This window comes from Chrysemys picta, chromosome 14, assembly GCF_011386835.1.
Source record: "Chrysemys picta bellii isolate R12L10 chromosome 14, ASM1138683v2, whole genome shotgun sequence".
Taxonomy (NCBI): domain Eukaryota; kingdom Metazoa; phylum Chordata; order Testudines; family Emydidae; genus Chrysemys; species Chrysemys picta.
The window spans coordinates 7,985,103-8,012,007 of record NC_088804.1 but is presented as its reverse complement, the minus strand read 5'-3'; the positions used below and the strand labels follow the sequence as shown (position 1 = coordinate 8,012,007).

At 48.2% G+C, this 26,905-nt stretch overlaps 2 protein-coding genes and 1 long non-coding RNA gene across 3 annotated transcripts in view; 2 read left to right on the top strand and 1 right to left on the bottom strand.

The window, feature by feature from the left end:
• LOC135975562 (P-selectin-like) overlaps positions 1-26,905 on the bottom strand; it is a 110,410-nt gene that overhangs the window by 62,149 nt on the left and 21,356 nt on the right. The window lies entirely within an intron of this gene.
• LOC135975563 (P-selectin-like) lies at positions 2,074-12,175 on the top strand (the record flags this gene model as incomplete). The annotated part of the gene is made up of 4 exons (XM_065566879.1): positions 2,074-2,578; positions 4,061-4,168; positions 6,944-7,264; positions 10,699-12,175. Coding segments are annotated over 4 exons (957 nt in total), but the record flags the coding sequence as incomplete, so codon positions are not given.
• Positions 20,333-22,731, top strand: LOC135975686 (uncharacterized). The gene is made up of 4 exons (XR_010592677.1): positions 20,333-20,933; positions 21,183-21,546; positions 21,958-22,069; positions 22,295-22,731. It is a non-coding gene; the product is annotated as an uncharacterized LOC135975686 (long non-coding RNA).

Below are 26,905 nucleotides of genomic sequence, written 5' to 3'. Positions count from 1 at the left end.
ATAGAATGGAACATATAGTAAGAAGATATATATACATACAGAGAACATGAAAAGTTGGGAGTTGCCCTACCAATTCTAAGAGGCTAATTAATTTTTTACAATGTGGTAGGCGTGTCGGGACAATGCCACGTCTGGTTTCCGCCTTAGGGCTCTGAACCGCCGACGGGCATGCTCAGGTGTTAGCCCCATTCTAATTCTGGCCTTTTGTTTAAAAGGTTCGTAGTCGTTCATGTGTTCTTTAGGCATTTCATCTGCCACCTCTGCTACAGCCTGGAATGGAACCCACAATTCCTGAGGTCTCTGCTGTCAGCAAATAGCTGTGAAATCCCCTGGCAAAATGTGTGTCTCATCTCCCTCTAGTGCTGGCCCATAGGGAGTATGACAACCTGCTACTGCTATTGGCTCCTCCAGTCGCTCAAGTGGCAGAGGTCTGTGCACGGGATCTCAGGATTTTAACCCTGCTGATGATCCATATTGGTGTCACTATGATGCCACGTGATGGGTCTTCTGTTTTTTACAGTTTGCTTTTTAAAAAACGTAGAAAGTTAGACACCCCCCCCCAAACCTACTTTAAAGGAACACTGTTAACGTTTCAAAGTCAAGCACTGATACCCTAGGGAATGCCAGAGCCCTTGCCTCGCTGAGTGCACAGGATGGACCTACGCTAGGGAATGAACGCAGGTTGTACACTGAGAAAAGCTGTTGTCTGTAGGAGCCCTACCCCATCTGTTGCAGGAGCTGGACGGTGTGATGAATGAGGCGGGGGGTGCAAGAAGAGAAAGGATGGTTTCAAGGGTAAGGCTGTTGACTGCCGCCTGGAGAATTGGATTCTATCCCTGCCTCTGCCCCAGAGTTGCCATGTGGTGCTGGGCAAGTCACTTAAACCAAACTTTTCCCGGGTGGCCACTGAATGTGTGTTCCTCACTTTCTGGGTGCTCAAATGGAGACACTGGGGTCTGATTTGCAGAAGTGCTGAGCGCTCACAGCTGCAACTGAAGTCAAGGAGAGCAGTGCTCTGAACATAGTGCTTTAGAATGCTCAATACTCCAGAAAATCAGGTCCTCGGGGTCTCAAATGCACATACACAATGTATATCCGCGGGTGCTATAAAGCGGATCTCCACAGATTCGCGGGGCTCTAGTGACAGCGAGTGAGACCCACAGGGCCATGGCCAACAACTGGGCCAGGAACCGCAGCGGCGAAAGAAGCAGCATGTCGGGCTGTCATCGCAGGAGCCAGAACCCAGCCCAGGCAGCTCCTCCGGCATGGCTGTACCTCCGCCAGCCCTGCCAGCGGGGCGGGCACTAGACTGACTGGCAGCTGTCTCTGGTCACACTAGTGTGTGCAAGCGGTGTCTCCTGACCGGGAGCATGTGCGCCTGTCTCACTCGTTGTCACTAGAGCCCTGCATGTCTGCGGTATCTGCTTTAGATCCATGGATATCCGCATCTATGGAGATAATTATGTGTCCGCGCAGGGCTCTACTCAAATGGGACACCCAAAATTACTTCCGGCCTTAATCTCTCTAGTCCAGCTCCTCAAAGGTATTTAGGCACCTAACTTGCAATAAAGTCAATGGCTGTTAGGTGCCTAAATACCTTTGAGAACCAGTGCCTCTATGCCTCTGTTCCCATCTGTGAAATGGGGCTAATACCGCCCTCTCATCTCCCAGGGCTGTTGTGAGTATAAACTCATTCATGTCTGTGAAGCACTCAGATACTGGCATGATGAGCGCTATAGAAAAGCCTTTGGGGAAATGAATAATTCTGTTTTCAGAGCAGGGTTTGTATAGTGTGCAGTAAATAAGGCTGGGGCTGGGGGAGGAGCAGTCACACATTGACCAGTGAGGAGAAAACACACTATTGAATAGCTCCTCATTCAGTGAGCACTGTCCATCCTCTGCACCGAGGGAGGCAGAGGACCCATGGAAAAATAGTACATTATCATGCCATTAAAGACTATACCATTGTGCATGCGCACAAGGGGGCTGAACTCAGTTACATGGGCAACCTTAATTGTGGCATTTCCTAACGTTTGAGCGCTTGACTTTGCAACCTAAATAATGTTCTTTTAATGCAGTTCCTTTGTGTGTGATATAAGATATAGTCTGGTGTCACCCATCGATAGTCAACTCATAGCTCTGTCACTGACTGTCACACAACTTTGCCTGTTTTTACTCTTTCCAACAGTGCTAGTGACTCAGGTGGAAGTGGGAGCCTGGAGCTACCATTATGGTAACAAATCTGATTACTCCTGGGAGCTGGCCAGAAACTTTTGCAGGTCATTCTACACTGACCTCGTAGCAATCCAGAACCAGGGGGAAATTGCTTATCTCAACAGTGTCTTACCCCACCATAGAGCATACTACTGGATTGGGCTACGAAAAATAAACAATGTCTGGACGTGGGTTGGCACCAACAAGGCCCTGACGAAGGAGGCTGAGAACTGGGCTAACAAGGAACCCAACAATAAAGGGAAAAACCAAGACTGTGTGGAGATTTACATAAAGAGGGATCGTGATGCTGGAAGATGGAATGATGAGAACTGCCAAAAGAAAAAGAGGGCGCTGTGTTACCAAGGTAACCACCCCACCACTGCCTTTCTCTCTGGATGTGTGGGTCTGTCTAACACGTGTAGGGCTGGGGAGAGTTGCTGGATTGACAGCTCTGGAGAAATAAGTCCCTAATTGTTCATAGAAGAGTGTCAATGGCCCGGCCGCCTCCCATGCCCCCTCGTGGTCTGAGGTTGCTCTGCAAGCCACTCTCGCCTCGCCTGGCTGGAGTCTTTCCCTACTGCCTGGAGTCTGTTCTCCCTGGCTCTCAGCCTTCTTCAGCCCTCTGGCTCGGGCTTCCTTCCAGGCCCAAACCCTGCCCCCGGTGAAGGGTTTCCTGCAGAAGCCTCCTGGCTTGTCTCTCCCTGAGCATCCCCCTTCTCTGAAGCTTCCTGCCACTTGTCCAGGGACATCAGCTGACCCCTGCTCAGCTGTGCCTACCTGGTAACTAGGGTTGGCTGGCCCCAGGCCTCTAGCCCTTAAAGGGCCAGACACGCGGTTACAAAGAGGTACTGTCTGGGCAGAGGAACATCACCCACCCACCTACCTAGAGTGCCTCAACCCTCATGTGCAGGGTCAGTCGGTCTCCATGGCCCACCGAGTCCTGACTTCTCTACGGAGACAGCCACCAAGGGCCTGGTTAGTGCTAGCTGGTGTGAGGCGTTAGTGATATTGTCCCGTGGCCGGCAGCACAGATCTGCACCCGCTTTGCATGTTAGCTGCTGTGTGTAACACCTGTGCCTGGGAGCACTCACTGCTCTCTGTGCCTCGCTGGTTCCTTTGGCTGGGGCGTTAAAGTCCTGCCTTCCACGTTCTCCCTCACAAATGGGCCACGCAGACGGGAGCTGAGCCTGGGCTCTCAATGAGTCTTGCTTTGATCCCTACATTCATCTCATCACAAAGTCCCGTTGTAAATTGACATGCCAGGCGCTTGGTTCCAGGAGCACCTGTTCTGAGCCCTGGGGAGATGCATGGAGTCTCCTTGCCAAAGAGTTACTACCCTCTTCGGAGTGCAATCAGTGCGGGGCGGTGGAGGGGGACAGGGAAGTCAAAGCACAGCCTGATAGCCAAACGTGGCACACGCTGCCCTCTGATCAATGCCTGGGTGTGTCCCCTGCATGCCCAGCATGCAACGCTCCATCTCAATCCAGAGGGCAGCCTACCCGTCCAGGTCAGCGCTGTCCACAGGCAGCGCCTCTGGGTCCACGAGCAGTGTGACCATCTGTGCAAAGCAGCCACTGCCTCCAAGCTTCTGTCAAGGTGCCAATGCCACCTGGCTGGGCAAAGCTTGGGTGCCCAGGATGGTATCTAGGCCCCGAGTGCTCTTGCAGGGCCGGAGCCAAGGCCTTTGAAAGCAGGTTTTTAACCCATGACTTTAACAGGCTCTGACAGAATCCCGCAGTGAAGAAATGCAGCAGGGATGGAGTGCAGTATCCAGGCAGTGGGGTGGGGTCTGCTTGGGCGCTAAGGAGTTGTTAGGGTGGATCCTAACCCAGCTGTATCTCTGCAGCGTTTTGCCAGCGTTCCTCCTGCAGCCAGCGTGGCGAGTGCGTGGAGACCATCGGGAACTACGCCTGTGATTGCTACCCTGGTTTCTCCGGGCCTGAGTGTGAACACGGTAAGGGCAGTCGAACAGGGGCACTAGGGGAGGGAGCCCCGCTGCAGGGCCTGCTACAGTCACTGCATTTACTTTCTGGAGGGTCCCAACTCCCCCTGAGGGCATACCTGGCTCTGTAGAGGGTCGTTGGGGAAGAAGGCCTCTGTCAGGACTTGCAGCTCCTCTGTGCTCGGGTCTGTAAATGGCCCTGGCAGTCCTGGACAGCCCTCGGCTCCCTCAGGGTCTGCAGCAGCCTCCCAGCTCTGTGGGTTTCTTGTCTTGGGTTGGCTGTAGGGTTCCATTGTTGAAGCTGATGGTGGTGTCCAGGAAGTTGATGCTAGTGTGGGAGTGTTCCCCAGAGAGTTTAATGGCTGGGTGGGTGGTGGTTGAAGTTGTGATGGAAATCTGTGTGGGAGTTTAAGCGTTGCATTTTGCTGCGGTTCTGGGAGTACGTCTCCCAGACCCGAGGAAGAGCTTGATGGAGCGAAAGCTCGTCTCTCTCACCAACAGAAGTTGGTCCAATAATAGCTATTCCCTCACCCACCTTGTCTCTCTAATATCCTGGGACTGACACAGCTACAGTGCACTCAGCGTGATGGCATTTCTCTTGGTCTGTGACACAATAATTTGAAACACCGCAGCCCATCAATTCCAACATTGGGGAGGATGGAGGACCTGGTCTGGGGATAATGCTGGAATGAGGATACAGCCAAAGCCCCGAGCATGCAGGGAGAATGGGGGACCCTGGAATGGTGGAAAGGGAGAGAATTAGGGCACAGAATGCTCCTGGCTTGGGGCAGAATTGGGGACTGTGGCATGGAGGGGGGGGGGTGGAAGAAATGGGGGAGACGCAGAGCTCCTGGCAAAAGGGTGGGGGCTAGGGAGTCCCTGAAATAGAGTGGGGTGGGAGGGTGGCACCCAGGGACCTTGTGGGGGACAGAGGGATGCAAAGAGTCCCTGGTGCATGCAATGTGCTTGACTTGACTTACAGAAGTAACAAAACATGGGCATCTCTCTAGTTTAGCCCCCGAAGAGTCCAACCCAAACCCACAAAGGGCCGAGCAGAGTCAGGATAAAGTTGTATGCTCAGTAATAGGTTGTTATTGAATGTTTGCTTTGCAATAGTGCTTAGAGGCCTCAACCAACATGTGGGGCCGACTGTGCTAGGCCCTGTACACTAGAGCGGTTTCAGTTTGTGAGAAGTTTCATTGTTTCACAACTGGCTTCATTCCAAACCAAGACGGATCAGGACTGCACCAGGGCCAGGGACCCGACGGCTTCCAGAGTCCCAGAGGCCAGTTACAAGTAGAGCAGCCTGGGGAGTCACTGGCCCAGGACTCTAGAGGCCCTGGGATCTCCAGCCCGGGGCAGTCTGCATGGCGGAGCGACCCCAGAGCTGCACCCCTGGGAGCTGGTCCTGGAACTTCCAGGCTTCCAGCTCCATGACACGGACACTGGAAGCGCCAAGAGCCCTGGCTCGAGCAGGGAGCCTAGCAGACAACAAGAGCCCCTAGAGACCTGGCTCTGCCACAGCATGGGGAGCCCACCCGCCCCGAGACTCGACTCCCGACTCCCCGAGCTGGGGCTCGCGGGACAGAAGAACATAAGAACGGCCAGACTGGGTCAGACCAAAGGTCCATCTAGCCCAGTGTCCTGTCTTCTGACAGTGGCCAGTGCCAGGTGCCCCAGAGGGAATGAACAGAACAGGCATCATCCAGTGATCCATCCCCTGTCGCTCATTCCCAGCCTCTGGCATCCCCATCCCCGCCCATCCTGGCTAATAGCCATTGATGGACCATCCTCCAGGCATTTATCTGGTTCTTTTTTGAACCCTGTGGATCTTGGAACACCAACAAAAACCACTGTGTGTTTTGACGAAAGTGGAGTCAAATCTGTAGTAGATTTGGTGAATCAGTTCTCGTCAGTGCATTGGCATTTTCAGTCTAAGCTAAGTTTTGCCAGAACATTTGCAATCAGCTCTACTGTACATGGACATAGTGCGAGAGCCCCTGAGCCAAAGAATTTACACTCTAACAGACAAGACAGACAAAAGGGGGGGAGAACGGGCAGATGTACTAACAGTAGATTGGGAAGTGAGACAGAGATTAAAGGACTAGATCCACACAGGGCTTTACGCCCTTAAATCCAACATCTGGGGGCCATGGAGATCCTCAAAACCACTGCTCAGCTGCCGCCTGGCCCTAGAGCTGCTGAAGTTTCCACCAGTAAAACCAGCGCTAAAGACTTGCTGACACTCTCTCGCTATGCTGTAAGCACAGGCCTGTCCAGAATAATGGTTGCACCCCAATCCTCACACCCCTGCCATTGCCAGCAGAAGGGCATCACTTCTCAGAACTGCCCGTTGCACGTCCTTCAGGGAATCCCATTTTTCTGTAACAAAGGAGAATTGGCCACCCTCTCTCTTGCCCTGCATTGGGCTGGTGGAGGGAAATAGGTCTCAAGAAGGGTTTGAATGTAAGGAATTTGGCAGGCGTGTCAGGCGTACACAAGGTTCGGGTAAGATGTCACATTGCTGGAGGGGGTTTGTCTAGACTGAAGCTTCTGGGGTTACCTGCTCACTAAACAGAGCAGAAAAGTCTTGACATGCACAATACAGCTCTATATGGGGCCAAACGAAAGAACATCCGTTTAAACTCTTAACAAGCAGGGGAAACTAAATAGCAGGACTGGAGAGATTCATTTTGTACATCTGCCCTTGTCTGCTGGCACAGACTATTTGAACTATTGAACTATTTCTCAATGAAGGTGCCATCATCTGTGTTTCTCTTTCTGCAGAAATTACCGACCTGATGGTGAATCAAACCCCAACCAGTGTCAGTGATTTCGAAGGCTCAGAACTTACCATGAATTGTACATTCAAGACAGTCAATAATCACAGCACCATGTATGTGCGATGGTATCACTATGGGACGGAGGCACTAAAGACAGAGCTGGTGAATGACAGCGATGTGATCACAACCCTGCATTTGGACAATGGGTTTGCCTCTCTCACTTTGAAGAATGCGAATTCATCTAATACAGGAACCTACGTGTGTGAGGTGGGGATCACAGCAAGGAACCTGTCTGTGTCAGGAGCCGGAACCCAGGTGACCATCAGTAAGTGTCAGCAGTCTCCTATGTGCTTCCTACTATGAGACCCAGATACTGTCTTTTCCCCACAGAGCGACGGAGCGGGAGCAGGGAAAGCCGTGCTGAGAGCAGTGCTTAATCTGTGCCAGGGCTTGCCAGGCCTGGCAATCCATAGCCCCGGCCCTCCTGGGCTTGCGGCATCAGTTATGAATGTAAAAAACAATTGCTTGAGCCCTGGCACCTCTTTCACTACAAGTGAAGCCCGGCCTGAGAGACAGAGCCAGGGACAAACACGGGCCAGGAGTCCTTTAAGCTGCTCTAAATTATGCCCAGCTCTGAGCTTCTTTATGACAGCGCCCAAAGACTGGGCAGGGCCTAGCCGGGCATAAAGGCGTCTGGAGCAACACTCGGTGCACCCGAGAATCTGTTCCTCTTTTCTACATCGGTTCTTTTACTGCCCTTTTCATCCTAGTATCTGAGGCCCAGATTTGCAAAGGTATTTAGGCACGGCTCCACTCAGCCCTGGAAGGCCTAAGTGACTTAGGAGCCTCTCTCATTGGAAGTCAATGGGGCACTAAGTCCCTTTTGAAAATGAAATGGAGGCTGCTAAGTCACGTAGACTTTGCTCCACTCAGCACTGCAATGCGTAAATACCTTTAAAAAATCTTGGGCTTGAGCAGCTTCCAGCCGTGCATCAAGCAATGTGACTAACATCTGCCAGGTGTGGTCCATTCTCTCTCTCATCCTCTCCCAAGAGGGGGAATTGTGTGTGCAGTGGAGCATTTAGAGTAGGTTTTTTTTTAATGCATTTAACTGACACCCACAGCTGAACCTGATCCTTGTGTAAATACACATGTTCAGCAGTTGTCAACAGAATTACTGTTTTGAGGAGGTGGTGAAGGTTCTAGTTAGTGCTGCAATCCGGTGCCAGTTCCAAGCATCAGGAAGCAGTGTGGCATTTCAGTACTGCTGTGTGCTGACAAGGGTAAATGCTGATTTTGTAATGGCGACCACTGGCAAGGAGCTTTAGATAATTTGTACATTCCGAATCCCCCTGTTATTCTATTGTTATGTTAAGAGATACAAACCTTGTAGGGTTTCTGGTTTCCCTCCTCCCCTACTGAGCCAGTCCCTGTCCAGTTACAGATCCATCCCGCTAGCCTAGGTATGGAGTCCTGTTTATCCTTTGGATTGGCAGGTGCAGAGTTAATGAAGCCATTTCCCCTTGGGATCAGGGGAATTGGGAGAGTCAAGATGGAGTCTAGGGTGGAAACTATTGATGGGGTCAGTTAGGGGAGCATTGCTCTCGGTAAGGGCTCTGGTCAGGTCTCTAGTGTCTTGGTCTGCTAGGGATTTCCTACTCTTGCGTCAGAGTCAGCGTGCTGGCTGGCCTCATGGGAAGGTTCCCCTAGGCAGAGGGCTGAACCCAGCCTGGTGACCCCACAGGTCCCAGCAGCTGGCATATGAAGAGGAACTTGCTGGCAAAAAGGGAGGCCAAGGAAACTACCTGTGACACAGAAGGGGATGGGAAATTAAGGGCGGGGGGGAGAAACAGTTTTTACATCTTTAAACTGTCTCTGCCATCCCTTTATTTATCCATCAGTCTCTGTCCCTCCTTTAGAGGCAAATCTGTCCCTCTCTGTCCCTGCATCCCACACTGACAGGTTTTTCTTGATTTCAGATAAAGGGAGTGTGACGGGTTGGGTCACAGAAAATCCCTCAAGGCTGTCACTAGATGTGCTGGGATACCACTGAGAAGAACCACCCTCCCTCCCCCGCCAGACCTGGTTTCCCTCCACTCCTGTATTGCTGAGTTAGACACACCAGTCGGCTCCAGCACAGACCAAGAGGTTGGGCCACGCCTCCCTGCAGTTCACAGAAACTAAGATTCACTTAACCCAGGGGTTCTCAGTTAACAGGGACTTTCCCAACATCCAGTATTCAGTCTTTCTAGGAGCCTAAACCCCAAATAAATCTGTTTTACTCTGTATAAAGCTTATACAGGGTAAACTCATAAATTGTCTGCCCTCTATAAACAAAAGTGATTTTATTCAGTATAAAAAGTAGGATGTAAGTGGTTCCAAGTAATAACAGACAGAACAAAGTAAGTCACCAAGTAAAATGAAGCAAAACACGCAAGTCTAAGCCTAATACAGTAGGAAACTGAATACAGGTAAATCTCACCCTCAGAGATGGCCCAATAAGCTTCTTTCACAGACTAGACTCCTTCTTAGTCTGGGCCCAATCCTTTTGAAACCAACGCTATGCCTTATGGCCTGGGTCCAGCAATCACTCACACCCCTGTAGTTACAGTCCTTTGTTCCAATTTCTTTCAAGGATCTCTTCAGGATGGAGAGGCCATCTCTTGAGCCAGCTGAAGACTAAATGGAGGGGTTTCCAAAGCCTTTTATATTCTCTCTCGTGTGGGCGGAAACCCTTTTGTTCTTCTGAGCAAAATCACAGCATCAAGATGGAGTTTGTAGCCACCTGAGCAAGTCACGTGTCCATGAATGATTCAGCTTTTTGCAGGCCGACACCATTGTTTACATCATAGTTTGAACATTCCCAGGAAAGCTCAGATGTGGATTGGCGTCTCCCGAAGTCCATTGTCACTTAAGTGTTTCTTGATTGGGCACTCACTCAGAATAGTTCTTTCTCAAGAAGCTGATCAAATACTTCACTGATGCTACTTAGAATCAAACACATGGAGATACAAGTACATAGCCAATATTCATAACTTCAAATACAAAAATGATACACACATACAGACAGCATAATCATAACCAGTAAGTTACAACCTTTCCATAGACACCTTGCTTGACCTCCTTTGTACAAGATTTAGTGCAACTATAGGACCTTGATTGCAACAATGATCTATACGGACACAGTTCATGTCAATAACATCACAGGGAGCAATGCCTCACACGTTGTTTTCGTCATCTGGATGGTTCTCGGGGCCCTTGTTATAATCTCGGCGGTGATGATTGTTGCAGAGTGTGTGATTTCAGAGAAGAGGGGTGAGAGAAATGTCTTCAGTGCAGTCACTGTGCAGAATCAGCCACAGAGCTTGAGTTACACATGAGGTCCTTCTGCCTTTTCCTTCTGGGCAACTTCCCAGTCCCAGTGCGTTGAAATCGAAAAGCTGTTTCAGACCCGGCTGGGACTGTTTCCTTGGCCTGTCTCTGCTGGTTTCTGTCTAACATTAAATCCGGGTATCTCAGAACTAGAAGCACAGAGTTTAGGTCTCCATCTTGTAAATGTTCCTGAAGGCCTTTACCGCTCAGGTCTCCCTTTCACAGCACCGATGATCTTTTCCTGTCGCTGCGTCTGTCCAACGAGCCCTGTTTATTTCTGGCTGGCTGGCACGCACGGAGCTAATGCAACCACTTGGACAAGTGTGATGCACGTACTGCAGGAGTATTCTTTAGGTTCTAACTTACTGAGTCTGATTTTTTCCACAGCTCCTGTCAATCAGACAAGATGAGGATCAGCTGTTATAGCGTACCCTTGGAGATGGAGCTCTCAGACACCTGTTACCCAGGCATTCCCCCCAACACCATGTTGACCATCCTGCCTGCCAGATTCTGCACCTGCAAATAAACCTTGAACTGAACTGAAGGGAGGGGAGGGGATGCTGGATAATTGGAAAGGGAGTTCACAGGTGTTCAGAATAAAAAGACTCCTCTCTGACACCCTTTTTTGAGGCAGCAGAACCCGGTGATTGCTGATGGCTTAGGCAGTCTCAGTGGCATCCAACCCATAGGAAAATATGAGATAAACATTTCTGTCACCTAAAGATTCCCCATTGTGCTACCTAGCAATCACTTTAAAGCAGGGGAGCAGAAACTATGGCCCGCGGGCCGGATCCGACCCGTCAGGGCTTTCAATCCGGCCCGCAGGATTGCCAGCCCCATCGCGCAGCAGGGCTAAGGCAGGCTCCCTACCTGCCCTGGCCCCGCGCCACTCCCGGAAGCAGCCGGCATCACTTCGCTGCAACCCATAGGGGGAGGGGGCAGAGGGCTCTGTGCGCTGCCCTCGCTTGCAGACACTGCCCACAGACACCGGGGAACCACGGCCAATGGGAGCTTCGTGGGTCGTACCCACAGGCAAGGGCAGCGCGTGGCAGAGTCGCCTGCCCCACCCCATCCCCAGGAGCCACTGCCAGACATGCCGGCTGCTGCCGGGAGCGGCACAGGGCCAGGGCAGGCAGGGAGCCTGCCTTAGCCCCGCTGCGCACTGCTTCCACACCGGAGCCACCCGAGGTAAGTGGCACCGGGCCAGAACCCACATCCCAAACCCCTCCTGCACGCTGCACCCCAACCCCCTGCCTTGAGCCCCCTCCTGAACCCCAATCCTCTCCCCTGAGCCTCCTCCCGCAACCCCTCCTGCACCCAAACCCCCTGCTCTGAGTCCCTGCCTGCACCCTGCACCCTTCCTACACTCCAACCCCTTTCCCTGAGCCCCTTCCTGCAAACCGCACCCGCACTCCCTCCCGTACCCCTACCCCATGCTCCAGCCCTATAGTCATGGCCGTGCATACAATTTCCCCACCTAGCTGTGGCCCTCGGGCCAAAAAGTTTGCCTACCGCTGCTTGAGGCTCATGGAACCCTGGAAGTGAAGATGCTCAGAACAAGGGCCAAAACCCCTCTTCCCTATAATTGGATCAGCTGCTTGTCAGTCAAAGAGGAAATGGAAACATCTGCTGGGAATTGCTGTTCCGTGGGTTCAGATGGCCCCCTTGCTGACGTCAGCTGGGGTACAGTTAAGTACCTGCTTAAGGGTTTGCAGGATTGAAGCCTCTATAAAGGACCATATTTTTATAACTGTTTTTTTTAATTGTTTTTTCACATGCTGCTCTCTAATAGTTAGATTGTCTTACACGCGACGCATAAGGCTATGCACTTCCCAAGTGTTTTAATAAAATTCTCATAACTCTGGCTATTCTTGATGTCCCTATAAATATGCAATCCTTTTTTGAATCTTCCTCTGCTCTTGCCCGCACTGATTGGGTGGAGGTGATCCTGATTGGGTAATCCTGATTGGGTGCAGGTAATCCTCAGCGAGAGGAGGAGGGTATAAATAAGACAATGGCTTCCCCAGATCCTGTCCTCTCCATCTCAACACATGGTGGCAAGAGTGTGTGAAAGACAAAGAACCAACATTGAAAAGTGTGGGGGGAGGGGAGGGGAGGGGCGGTCTTGTCTGGAAAGCCTTCCAGTCAGTATGGCCTGCAGACAGTTTTGGGGAGAGACATCCCTTTTTGCTTTCAAATCTTATTCAGCTTGGTAAAGTTTAGGAGTTAGGATACAACCACAATCTTTTCTTTTCTAACCAATGCTGACTTTTATGCCTATATCACTTAAAATCCCTCTCTGGTTAATAAGCTTGTTTCATTGTTTATCTAAGCCAGGGTGCTTTCGGCTGGAGTGTTTGGGGGATCTCTACTCACGTTAAAGGCTGGGGCATGTTCATCACCCTTTGATGGAATGACGGACTTTTAATAAGTTTACACCATTCAGGGGTGGGGGGGTCCTGCGCAGTACAAGATGCACAGTTCTGGGGTGCAAGGCTGGGCCTGAGGGATATATAGGTGCCGCCCTGTGTCTATTTATGACTAGCTGGGCAGAGCATTCGTGGATTCAGCTGGGCCTGACTTTGGATGCTGGTGGCTGTGAGTGAACAGAGCCTGGAGGGGTTCACTGTTCACTAGCAAAGCATTGTCAAAGATCTCCAGGCTAGTGAGCAATGGGGACACAGCGGTTCTACAGTCCAGCTTGGGCCCTAGGGCAGTGGTTCTCAAACTAGGGCTGCCGCTTGTTCAGGGAAATCCCCTGGTGGGCTGGGCCGGTTTGTTTACCTTCCGCGTCCACAGATTCAGTTGATCGTGGCTCCCTCTGGCCGCAGTTCACCGCTCTAGGCCAATGGGGGCTGCGGGAAGCGGCGCGGAATGAGGGATGCGTGGGCCGAGGGATCACCCCAACCCGAACATGGGCTCTGGTCCCATCCAAGGGATTTCCTTGTTCATCACAGCTTCAGCTCAGCATAAGCCCCCTGTCCTTCCAACCCTACCCTCAGGGCTAGGGCCCTCTGTGGACCAGGGGTCCTGCCCATTGGCTGGAAGAAGGCCCTGAGCCAGTTTAAAACCAGGCTATTTATCCAAAAACCCTTTGTCTATTAGTCCCTGGAGAATCCAGTTTGAAGTAGTATATGTGCACCTCTCCGAGGGGGGTGAGTTCAAAGGGCTGATGACAGGAAATACATTAGCATCCCGTCCCTCCTCCAGAAGGTACATGCAATGCCCCAGTAACACACAGACGGAGAGGGGAGAGTGTGAGGGAGATGGTTTCTGTAACAATGTTTTGTCTCTAAGTTTCTAGCACAGACCCAGGCTCTCTGAGCGACTCGAGTTCCTGCTCTGGGTCCTGCACAGTGGACTGGGTCACGTTTTCAAAACCCACAGAGTGTTTATCTGAATGATCCATCTTAGTTTGAGGAAACCAACAAAGGTAAAGCATCCCGGAGTGAATCACAATGTGCAATTCAGTAACTGCAGGTACTTCGAACAAACTCACAGGGAAGGCAGTGGCAGAGAGATTAAGGGGGGCCATTTTTATTTTTTTCTCCTTTTATCCTCCCCTTCCTTTGTCCATTCTTCCCAGGGCTGCTGCGCTGATTATATTCGATTTCTTCATATTCAAGTCAGTCAAAATATTAATGATTAATAGGGTGAATGAAGCTGCTGTAAAAATTTCCAACCTGCTCTACCCACAAGGATATAGACTATGCCACAGAATATAGACCCAGCTGGTCCTGGAGTTTGTTCATGCTACAGTCATCCCCTAGTTATGTAAACAGCAATGCACCCCATTATCAATTATTTCTTCATCTTCAACCTAGTTCTTTTCTCTCCCCTTTCACCTCTGTCCCTTTATTCAGCCAATGTCTTTACCCCACACTTTTCCATGGGGAAAACCCAGTTGTGGGTTTGGAAGGAACCAGAGCCCAAGACTGAAGTTGGGATGATGGCTGGTAAACTTCTTAGCATGGGCGTCGGTTCCCTTAGTGTTGTTAATGTTTTCTTTGTAATGCTTTCACCTTAGGAATCTAGGTGCTTGCTTAGAAAGAGCTGTTTGGTAACTTGTAATTCTGGGCAATACACTGGGCAGAGCCTAGTGAGGGAAAGGCGGCTGGGTTGTGGAGAATGTCAAAGTGTAAATCAGGGGGCTCTGCAGTCTTAACATGCCAGTCAAAGGGGAGTGTGTGTGAGGGGAAGACAGTCTCCCCAATAGCGGTGATGGCTGGGAGCTGGGAGCCTAAAGCAGGTGGACCAGGGAAGGGGAATACTGATACAGTTACCCTGGCATGTTCTCCTTGTGCTTTGCACAAACACAGAACCAGATCCTGCATCTTCAAGGTTACTATGGTTACGACCGGGGCTCTGTTTCTTGGCCCACAGCCAAGGGTGGGGGGTTCAGGGTGCTGTTTAGGGGCCTGTGATATACAGGAGGTCAGATTAGATGATCTGTGGTCCCTTCTGGCCTTCAACTCTAGGACTAGAGCTCTAAATATGACAATACAAGTGTGCACACTGCTACCTATCTGACTCGATTGTTCTAGCAGAAACATCTAGCTGGTGTGCCTACCCCACCATGCCACACGGCTTCCTATGCCTTCCCAGCTGCCAAAATATCCAATTGTCCCCGACACAGCAGCCAAAGCCTCCAGCTTCTTCCCTGAAGTTACTTAATTGTCAAGAGTCTTCAGTAGACTGAAGCTGAAAGCAAGGGCAGTGTGAAATACATGGAATGGAAAACCTGACCCACGCAGGGGCTGCTGCGCTGATTATATTCGATTTCTTCATATTCAAGTCAGTCAAAATATTAATGATTAATAGGGTGAATGAAGCTGCTGTAAAAATTTCCAACCTGCTCTACCCACAAGGATATAGACTATGCCACAGAATATAGACCCAGCTGGTCCTGGAGTAACCAGAGCCCTAATTAGGTCTAAAGGCCTTATCCATAGTGTCAAAGTCATCAGGTCTTCCACAGTTACCACAACCCTTCACACTGAAAAACAATGAGTAACGATATAAATATGCCCCATGCATCAACCTCAGTGTCCAATATTTCCATGAATCGGCCATAAGGAACACTGGGGCACATCCTGAACTGGGAGAAGTAAGCAAAACGCCGCTTCTATCTTATTTCCTGCTAGTGTTTTATGGAATTAAATTTCTGAGTGAGATAATCAGGGACCATTGAGAGATCTGTCTTTCCCTCTCCCTTCAGTTCTAGCTCTCATTAACCTCCCCTCTACAATATAGCTGAATAACTCTATTTCATCTCCACTTCCTGTTGACATGTCTCTAGTTCTCACAAACATTGTCCTTACACCATCACAGACTAAACCCAAACCAGCCAGTGAAGTACAAATTGTTGCAGTGGAATTAGTTTCCAGAGCTGACTCTGCTCACTGGAAAACTCTAGAAGCCCAACCTCCTGAAAGCTTCAGGCCAGTGATGTCAGGGCTGGATGCTGACTAGAAGGTAGGAGTATCTCCAAGTGGAAATCAATGGGAGTTGCTCCTCCCTGGGGGTCAGGGTGAACAACAGATCTGGGAGTTCAAGGCAACCCAAGTTACAGGGGGGGTCACTCACAAACAAGGCTGGAGAGGCCCTAATACTAGAGAAGAACAAAAGGGGAGATGGTTCGGGTCTTGGTTTTGCAAACTCGTCTGCTGGGAAAACCAAAGCCAAACCTGGGGTGGTTTGGATATGACGGTTGTAGCAGAAAGAGCCTGAAAGACAGGGCCTGGGACCAGATGAGGCCTGAACCAAACATCAGCCACAGTCAGGACCTGCTACAAAGCAAATGCTTGCTTACAACTTCACTGTCCACTACACAAACTTGGTAAGGATGTGGCTGGTGTTGCTAAAACAGAGACACTCCTAATAAATACTAGGCACTAGCTAGTCACAAGAATACCCCACTACAGAGTTAAAACTAAGGTGGAAACTAAGCATGTGAGAGGGGAAATACACAACTTGTTTGTATCAGTGTATAAAAGAGGGGTCTCAGAAGGTACATCTGGCCGAGGGGACAGTGGGAAGTCCTACTGCTGACTGAGCTGGTCCATGTTCATGAGCATACATGTCCTAATGTCCATGCAGAGTGTATCGGGTGCTAGTACCAGTGCTTTGTCGACAACAAACATGGACAAGCGTCTTTGCCACTGAACAAGTCTGTTGTCTTTTGGGCAGTTTGACTGAGGTCTCCTGGGCCAGCTACCTGGCCAGAGCCAGGACAACGTATGGACCCACACAGCCAATAACAGGTGTCCTTTTATCAGAGCTCCCAGTGATCATGGAAGGGTGGAGGGATGGTTCTGGTATCTGCCCATCTCCCACTAACACTGAAACCCCTGCCTGGATTCCCTTGTACAGGAGGCACTGGCTGTCAGTCCCCGGGTGGGTCTACAGTGATCAGCCTAGAACACAAGATGGAGCGCACAGCACGGTGCCATGAAACGCAGCCAACAGGGTTAGTCCTGAGAGAGGCTGGGCACCTGCAGCTCTCAGTGGTTCCAGAGGGAGATGCAGGAACTCAGCACTGCTCAGAATTGGCCCATTATGATGGAGATGTAACATTCCACTGTAGGCGTGGTGACTAGACAAACCCAGAGGCGGGGACAGGCAGGGGATGGGAACTATGATATAAGCTTCCATAGGTGAGGGCTGTGTAAGTCCCACTCCATCCAAATCACACGGAAAGGAGCCGTTCATGATCCTGGAATTCACTGTCACAGAGCCCCAGCTGGTGAGTCCAGATCTGAAGTGTAATTTGACTCATTTGAGAGTTTAGAGCCAGCCAGAGCCTTCCCCCTACAGCTCCCCTGGGAGGATGTGGGGCAGGTCACTTTGCCCCACTGAGGAGTTGGTGACGATGACCCACAACTCCCTGTTGTGATGCAGTGATTGATGGGTCAGCCACCAGGGGCTGCGACATTTCACACCAGGATGTCGCCCAGAGCACATGGCTGCTGCCTGTAGGTCTGAGTACAGGGACTAGGGTGTTGGAGCAGGGCCTTCTGGGACCAACCTGCTTCCATTGCTAAAGATGGGAACGTGAGACACAGAAGGATGAAGGAAAGAATTCTTGTAAGGAGGAAAGAAACAAGGCAGGGACAAGACTGGGGTGGGGCAAGGAAATGAGGTATTGATGATAATGGAGGTGAGGGGGGAAATGGAAGTTGTTAGTGAGAAAGAAACACCAGGGGCTGAGGAAGGGACAGAGAAGAAAGAGGAAAGGGGAATGGGTGACGAGAGAGACATGAAAAAGGAGTGGGCAAAGAGGCTGCAAGAGAAGAGAAAGGAGAAGCACAGAAGCAGTGGATGGGGTAAGAACCTGGACTGATTTCTTTAGCATCGGGTAGAATCCTGATTGTCTGTGTCAAGATGTAACTACTAGGGGTTAATCATGCCAGCATTTGTACAATTCAAAAAGGAAAGGGTACAAATGGTCTATCTGAGAAGTGGCATCAGCTTGGTTCTTACCTGTCAAGAGATGACATTGCAATTGGTACTACTCCTGTTGATTTGATCATTACATCTTGTCTGTCAGAAGTTCATATAGTACCACTCTAGTAAGAGAAACTGTTCCTATCAAGAGGTAAGGAATGCACCTTCTGGTAGCAATGGAGTGGAAACTAACCAATCTGAGTGTTTTTAGGTGAAGGAAGTGAATCTATCCTTTGCTGTCAAAGGCTACAAGCAGTTTCGTAAGAATTAAGCAATATACATAACCAAAGCTTCTGAGAGTTACAGAAGTATTTACTTGTTCTAGTCAGGAATAAAGAAACCACTTATACCTACTAGGGTTTTAACAATACAGCTGATTGTATGGAGAGAAAAAGATAAACCAATACAGCAATTCATCACACAGAAGGTGAGCATTTATATTCCCTGTTACAAAATGAATCCAAGGACAATACATTTACCTGTTGTCTGACAAAAATACAGTCTGTCAAATGTTGATCTTTGCAGCAGGTCATATTTTGAGATGCAAGGATGACAGACAGCTGTAGGTTACAGGAAGGAATTAGGTGATCCATCCTTTTAAGGAGCTAAGAAATACAATACGCCATTCCCATAATAGTAAATGATTCTGGTCAGACTTTCAGGTGGAGGAAATGTAACTGATGAAATCTTCATCTCTAAAGGGGACAAGAAGTTGCTTTACTGAATAAAGCAAGAAAAATGGGAGCTACTGGTTCAGATGTAAGTAGTCAGTAATTCTAACCAATGATGATGATCTTTGCTCCTTTTTCCTTCCAAAAAGTGCAGCTAACCAGAGTGTGAAGATGAGCATTTCACATGGTCTCGCATTTGCAGAGATTAATTGTCCAACCGATTCTATTTGTAGAGAAGTGATCATTGTTGCTTATTTATCAAATGTCAAGAAATAAGTGGAACTGATCATTCCTATCAAGAGGTAAGGAAGGCACCTCCTCACAGCATGGGGGCAGGAATTAAACGCTCTACTTCTATTTTCAGGTGAAATGAAGATCTTCCAATTGAAGGGAGGATGATAAGAGGCTGCTGAATTTAAGAAACAAAGTCAGCCAGGTAAGAATTGGCCACAGGGAAGAAAAGCATCTTTTACTTCTAGTTCAGAAAAAGTCAAGCAGCCATTTCTATGCTTCAAATTTTAGCCAGGGTAGCTGGCTGTTCCTCTAAGAAGCAAAGTCTTGGGGTAGAACATTGCTGACAAGTAGGTGAGCACGGAAAGGTCTCTAGAACCTTAATGATCTGGATGCTAAGGAACCTTCTCCATTGATGACTCTTCATAGCTGGTAATGAGTAATAATAAATAATTCTGTCAAACATTGATTGCAGGTTTTTCTAATATGAGATATGAACAGACCAGGTGGTCATTCCTACCAGGGAGAAGTGAGGGTAAGTGGTTGTCCCGGACAAGGAGGTAAGAAATACCAGTCTCCAAACATCCATGTGTATATCAAGTGGTGTGGATTTTACTTTCTGGAAGAAGAACTGTGGTGGACTTTACTTGTCATGCGGAGAGTATGAAAAGCAGACGCAAGACAAAGCAACATGGACTTGCCAGTTGTTCAATCCAGGAATTAGCTGATCCATCCTTTTAAGGAGGTAAGAAATGCAATACGCCATTCCCATAATAATAACTGATTCTGCTCATACTTTCAGGTGGAGGAAATGTAACTGATGAAATCTTCATCTCTAAAGAGCACAAGAAGTTGCTTTACTGAATAAAGCAATAAAAATGGGAGCTACTGGTTCAGATGTAAGTAATCAGTAATTCTAACTAATGATGATGATCTTTGCTCCTTTTTCCTTCCAAAAAGTGCAGCTAACCAGAGTGTGAAGATGAGCATTTCACCTGGTCTCGCATTTGCAGATATAAATTGTCCAAACGATTCTATTTGTACAGAAGTGATCATTGTTGCTTATTTATCAAATGTCAAGAAATAAGTGGAACTGATCATTCCTATCAAGAGGTAAGGAAGGCACCTCCTCACAGCAAGTGGGCAGGAATTAAAGGCTCTCTTTCTATTTTCAGGTGAAACGAAGGTCTTCCAATTAAAGGGATGGTGATAAGAGGCTGCTGAATTTAAGAAACAAAGTCAGCCAGGTAAGACCTGGCCACAGGGAAGAAAAGGATATTTTACTTCTAGTTCAGAAAAAGGCAAGCAGCCGCTTATATGCGTCAAATTTTAGCCACGGAAGCTCACTGTACCTCTAGTAATCAAAGTCTTGGGGTAGAACATTGCTGACAAGTAGGTGAGCACTGAAAGGTCTCTTAAAACTTAATGATCTGGATGCTAAGGAACCTTCTCCATTGATGACTCTTCATAGCTGGTAATGAGTAATAATAAATAATTCTGTCAAACATTGATTGCAGGTTTTTCTAATATGAGATATGAACAGACCAGGTGGTCATTCCTACCAGGGAGAAGTGAGGGTAAGTGGTTGTCCCGCACAAGGAGGTAAGAAATACTAGTCTCCAAACATCCATGTGTAGATCAAGTGGTGTGGATTTTCCTTTCTGGGAGAAGAACTGTGGTGGACTTTACTTGTCATGCGGAGAGTATGAAAAGCAGACGCAAGAGAAAGCACCATGGACTTGCCACTTGTTCAATCCAGGAATTAGCTGATCCATCCTTTTAAGGAGGTAAGAAATGCAATACGCCATTCCCATAATAGTAAATGATTCTGCTCATACTTTCAGGTGGAGGAAATGTAACTGATGAAATCTTCATCTCTAAAGAGCACAAGAAGTTGCTTTACTGAATAAAGCAATAAAAATGGGAGCTCCCTGTTCAGATGTAAGTAGTCAGTAATTCTAACCAATGATGATGATCTTTGCTCCTTTTTCCTTCCAAAAAGTGCAGCTAACCAGAGTGTGAAGATAAGCATTTCACCTGGTCTTGCATTTGCAGAGATTACTTGTCCAACCGATTCTATTTGTACAGAAGTGATCATTGTTGCTTATTTATCAAATGTCAAGAAATAAGTGGAACTGATCATTTCTATCTAGAGGTAAGGAAGGCACCTCACAGTGAATCTGTTTCTACTTTCAGATGAAAGAAAGGCAGTGCTGACCTCTCAAGGGAGGAAGATTCCAAGACATGGCTGAACTTAAGAATGCAGGCAGGCAGGTAATGATACCAGTGCAGATGCAAGAAAAGCATCTTATGACTCCAGTTTGGGAAAAAGCCACTTCTACATCATTTATTAACCAATGTAGCTGGTTGCCCCTCTGAAAATCACAGCCAGGCAATGGAAAATCACTGACAAGGAGGTGAACAGAGAAGAGCATCTGGAAGCCAAATGAAGCACATGTTGACCGATGGCTCTGCATAGCTAGAAAAACAAATAAAAATTCTCTGAAACATTGATGTTTGCAGGTGATCATCATTCAAGATGTGAGGGGATCAGATGACCACCCATGCCAGGAGGAAATGAGTGAAAGCGACTGTCCTGGGGAAGAGGTAAGAAATGCCCAGGCTCAGAGCACCCAAGTGGATATTAATGGATCTTATTAACTTGCAGGTAGAAGAACTGCTGCTGTTCTCACTTCTCAAGGGAAGAATGTGAGAAGCAGGTGCAGACTGTGCTAACGCAGTGGGCCTGGCCACCTGCTGAATCCACAGAGGGGACAGAAGAGCATTCTGTAGCTATAGTCCTGGGAATGGAGAGCAGCCACCTGAGACAGTGCAGCCAGTTGCACTTTCCAGCTGTAAACATCCCTGCAGATCACGGACCAAGGAGGTGAGTTTCAAGTTTCTCTTATTACCAAATGAATCTTGTGCCAAAGCAGCAGTTGCAAACCCAGTCAGGAATAAATATCAAATATTGATAGTTCCAGCAGCAGATCGTACCTCTCCTGATAGGAGAGCAGAGGCTGTTGTGCTCTAGAAGGAATTGATGAAGCTGATCTGTCCATGTCTATAGGTGAGAAACACCATTTCTGTACCAGTCAAGTGGAAACGAATGGATCCTCTCCTACCTTCAGGTGCATCTGAACATTGAGGATATAAAAAACTTCAGGAAGCTCCTAGAAGAGCTGGGAGGGTTCTTACTGAAAGGAAAAATTGAAATTAATCACTGCTGCCAAGAGGTCAAGAACTCACCTTCTCTTGACTTTCAAGGTTAAGTAACTGGATCTGATTATTCTTTCAGATGAAAGAAATGAAACTTGCCTTGTATACCGGGAGAGGAATACTGCACGAGCAGCCTGACCCACTGCGAAGGGAAGAAAGCATGTTTTCCTTGTGGATAAGGAGTAGTTCAGGTAATGATACCAGTGCAGATGCAGATTTCATAGGTTATAGGAACCTATGAAATCTGTTTGAAAGATTGCAGGTGAATGTACCTCTGGTCAGCTCACCACAGCCTCGGTGAATATTTCTATATTGGTTATTTGCCAAGGGAATAAGGGTGGGGAAAGCACCATAAAAATGTAGGACACCCCAAGATTGATTATAAGTAATGCTGTGTCAAAAATTGATTGTTACAGCTGATCACACATCCCAAGATACATGAAGAGTCGAGGGTCATAGCAGACAACAGGGGTTCCTCTTTATCAGGAGGTAAGGAATATACCGGCTTATAGCATCCCAGTGCAAATTCAAGACTTTGGTTTTTCTTTCGGAGCCTATGTTATATGTCAGGAGGGGAATGCTGCCAACTAATTGAGAACAAAGCAAAGTATGTAGCCAGAGCCTCTGAGATGCAATAGAATCATCCTGTGAGTCTATTCATGGAAAAGGAGAGTAGCCACTTATCCCCAGCAAGTGTTAAACCACGCAGCTGGTTGCATCTCTCCAAACACAGCCACGCTCAGACCATTCCCGGCAAGGAGGTGAGCATCTAAGATTCCATTTTGCCACCTAAAGTAAATGAAAAATGATCATTTCAGTGAAGAGCCCTCCAGACACCAAACAAATCTGTCAGATATTGATCATTACAGCACCTTGCACTTCTCCGGATGTCAGGAGAGCAGAGGGCTGTGCTTTTCAAGAAGCAATTAGAGAAGCTGATCATCCCCATTTGTGAGGTGAGAAATACACATTCTCAGAGTTCAGGTGACAATAATGGATCTGGTCAGTCTTTCAGATGGAAGAAATGCAGCTGAGCTGGTCTTCCCAGACAGGAAGGCTTGGAAGTTGCAAACGATCGTGATAGCGAACCATTTTTGTTGACCAAAGGAAAAATGGAGCTGGGTGCTGGCTACAGGTCGGTAACATTGGTATTTAGACAGCTCAGTAAATAAGAGGGCAACTGACCACAGTGGAGAGGTGAGTATTTGAACTGCTCTTGCAAGAGATTAGCTGTGCTACTGATTATATTTGTGCAGAACTGTTCATTGCACTTTATTGTCCTTTAGAAGTGCAGGAAGAAGATACATGAAGTGGATCATTTCTGTTATGAGGTAAGACGTGCTCCGTCTCATGGCAATAATCTAGAAGTCAATGATTCTGGGTTCATTTTCAGATTCTTCTGCCATTCAGAGGGGAATACCACAAAACTGATGACGGCCATTCTTGCGGAGATCTAAGAAAAGCATCTCCTCTCTCTAGTTAAGGGACCACCTATCAAGATTTAGACATTGCAGAAGATGTTACCTCTCAAAAGGAGAGCAATGCTTAGACCATCACTGACAAAGAGGTGAGCATTCAATGTTCTCTTCATGCTAAATAAATCGGATGCAAACCAACATTTCAATGTAAGATCCCCAAAATCTGAACATATCTAGTAATAATAAAGTATCTTTCAAATACGGTTCATTACAGCTGACTGGGCTTCAAGCTGTGGGAACAGTAGGAAGATTTATGCCAGGAAGATATACGAAAGGTGATTGTTCCTATTGAGAGGTGAGAAATGCCTTGCAGCATTCCTTTGGAAATAAATGGATGAGATCATACTTTCAGGTACAAGAAATGCAGCTGATCTTCCCTTTGGAGAGAAGAAATCGACAAGCAGTTGACAAACTGCACAGCTCAGCAAATTTCTGAAAAGAAATCAACTCAGTGACCGGATGGGGAGTAAGGAAAACTGGGACTTTCCCCTGTAGTACAATGAAGCTGGTGGTATATATGAAGAGAAGGTTTCTAGGATTAGCTGTTAGTGGATGAGTAATTGAGCTGCTTGTAATTTTCCAGATGATAGTGGCCCAGCTGACCATGAACAGTAAGAAAATATTCCTGTTTTTACACTGTGACTGGGTGCTGAACTATGCAGTTGGGTCTAACTCCGTCAGGTTATGGCTCAGAGAAAATTGGCCGTTCTAACGGGGAAGCGGTGCAGCTGTCTCTGTCCGTTAGGTTCTCAGTGCATCTGCTTAACAGAGACTTGGTGGGATAACTCACATGACTGGAGTACTGTCATGGATGGATATAAACTGTTCAGGAAGGACAGGCAGGGCAGAAAATGTGGGGGAGTTGCGTTGTATGTAAGAGAGGAGTATGACTGCTCAGAGCTCCGGTATGAAACTGCAGAAAAACCTGAGAGTCTCTGGATAAAGTTGAGAAGTGTGAGCAACAAGGGTGATGTCGTGGTTGGAGTCTGCTATAGACCACCAGACCAGGGGGATGAGGTGGACGAGGCTTTCTTCTGGCAACTAGCAGAAGTTGCTAGATCGCAGGCCCTGGTTCTCATGGGAGACTTTAATCACCCTGATATCTGCTGGGAGAGCAATACAGCGGTGCACAGGCAATCCAGGAAATTTTTGGAAAGTGTAGGGGACAATTTCCTGATGCAAGTGCTGGAGGAACCAACTAGGGGCAAAGCTTTTCTTGACCTGCTACTCACAAACAGGGAAGAACTAGTAGGGGAAGCAAAAGTGGATGGGAACCTGGGAGGCAGTGACCATGAGATGGTTGAGTTCAGGATCCTGACACAAGGAAGAAAGGAGAGCAGCAGAATACGGACCCTGGACTTCAGAAAAGCAGACTTTGACTCCCTCAGGGAACAGATGGGCAGGATCCCCTGGGAGAATAACATGAAGGGCAAAGGGGTCCAGGAGAGCTGGCTGTATTTTAAAGAATCCTTATTGAGGTTGCAGGAACAAACCATCCCGATGTGTAGAAAGAATAGTAAATATGGCAGGCGACCAGCTTGGCTAAACAGTGAAATCCTTGCTGATCCTAAACGCAAAAAAGAAGCTTACAAGAAGTGGAAGATTGGACAAATGACCAGGGAGGAGTATAAAAATATTGCTCAGGCGTGCAGGAGTGAAATCAGGAAGGCCAAATCACACTTGGAGTTGCAGTTAGCAAGAGATGTTAAGAGTAACAAGAAGGGTTTCTTCAGGTATGTTAGCAACAAGAAGAAAATCAAGGAAAGTGTAGGCCCCTTACTGAATGAGGGAGGCAACCTAGTGACCGAGGATGTGGAAAAAGCTAATGTACTCAATGATTTTTTTGCCTCTGTCTTCACACACAAGGTCAGCTCCCAGATTGCTGCACTGGGCAGTATAGCATGGGGAGAAGGTGACCAACCCTCTGTGGAGAAAGAAGTGGTTCGGGACTATTTAGAAAAACTGGACGTGCACAAGTCCATGGGGCTGGATGCGCTGCATCCGAGGGTGCTAAAGGAGTTGGCGGGTGAGATTGCAGAGCCATTAGCCATTATTTTTGAAAACTCATGGCGATCGGGGGAGGTCCCAGATGACTGGAAAAAGGCTAATGTAGTGCCCATCTTTAAAAAAGGAAAGAAGGAGGATCCGGGGAACTACAGGCCAGTCAGCCTCACCTCAGTCCCTGGAAAAATCATGGAGCAGGTCCTCAAGGAATCAATTATGAAACATTTAGAGGAGAGGAAAGTGATCAGGAACAGTCAGCATGGATTCACGAAGGGGAAGTCGTGCCTGACTAACCTAATTGCCTTCTATGATGAGATAACTGGCTCTGTGGATGAGGGGAAAGCAGTGGATGTGTTATTCCTTGACTTTAGCAAAGCTTTTGATACGGTCTCCCACAGTATTCTTGCCGCCAAGTTAAAGAAGTATGGGCTGGATGAATGGACTGTAAGGTGGATAGAAAGCTGGCTAGATTGTCGGGCCCAACGGGTAGTGATCAATGGCTCCATGTCTAGTTGGCAGCCGGTTTCAAGCGGAGTGCCCCAAGGGTCAATTCTGGGGCCGGTTTTGTTTAATATCTTTATTAATGATCTGGAGGATGGTGTGGACTGCACTCTCAGCAAGTTTGCAGATGACACTAAACTAGGAGGCGTGGTAGATACACTAGAGGGTAGGGATCGGATACAGAGGGACCTAGACAAATTAGAGGATTGGGCGGAAAAAAACCTGATGAGGTTCAACAAGGACAAGTGCAGAGTCCTGCACTTAGGACGGAAGAATCCCATGCACTGCTACAGACTAGGGACCGAATGGCTAGGTAGCAGTTCTGCAGAAAAGGACCTAGGGGTCACAGTGGACGAGAAGCTGGATATGAGTCAACAGTGTGCTCTTGTTGCCAAGAAGGCTAACGGCATTTTGGGCTGTATAAGTAGGGGCATTGCCAGCAGATCGAGGAACGTGATCGTTCCCCTTTATTCGACATTGGTGAGGCCTCATCTGGAATACTGTGTCCAGTTTTGGGCCCCACACTACAAGAAGGATGTGGAAAAATTGGAAAGAGTCCAGCGGAGGGCAACAAAAATTATTAGGGGTCTGGAGCACATGACTTATGAGGAGAGGTTGAGGGAACTGGGATTGTTTAGTCTCCAGAAGAGAAGAATGAGGGGGGATTTGATAGCAACCTTCAACTACCTGAAGGGGGGTTCCAAAGAGGATGGAGCTCGGCTGTTCTCAGTGGTGGCAGATGACAGAACAAGGAGCAATGGTCTCAAGTTGCAGTGGGGGAGGTCCAGGTTGGATATCAGGAAAAACTATTTCACTAGGAGGGTGGTGAAACACTGGAATGCATTACTTAGGGAGGTGGTGGAGTCTCCTTCCTTGGAGGTTTTTAAGGCCCGGCTTGACAAAGCCCTGGCTGGGATGATTTAGCTGGGAATTGGTCCTGCTTTGAGCAGGGGGTTGGACTAGATGACCTCTTGAGGTCCCTTCCAACTCTGATATTCTGTGATTCTGTGATCTGTGCTTCTGTGCTTCTGCTGTGAGTGGTGT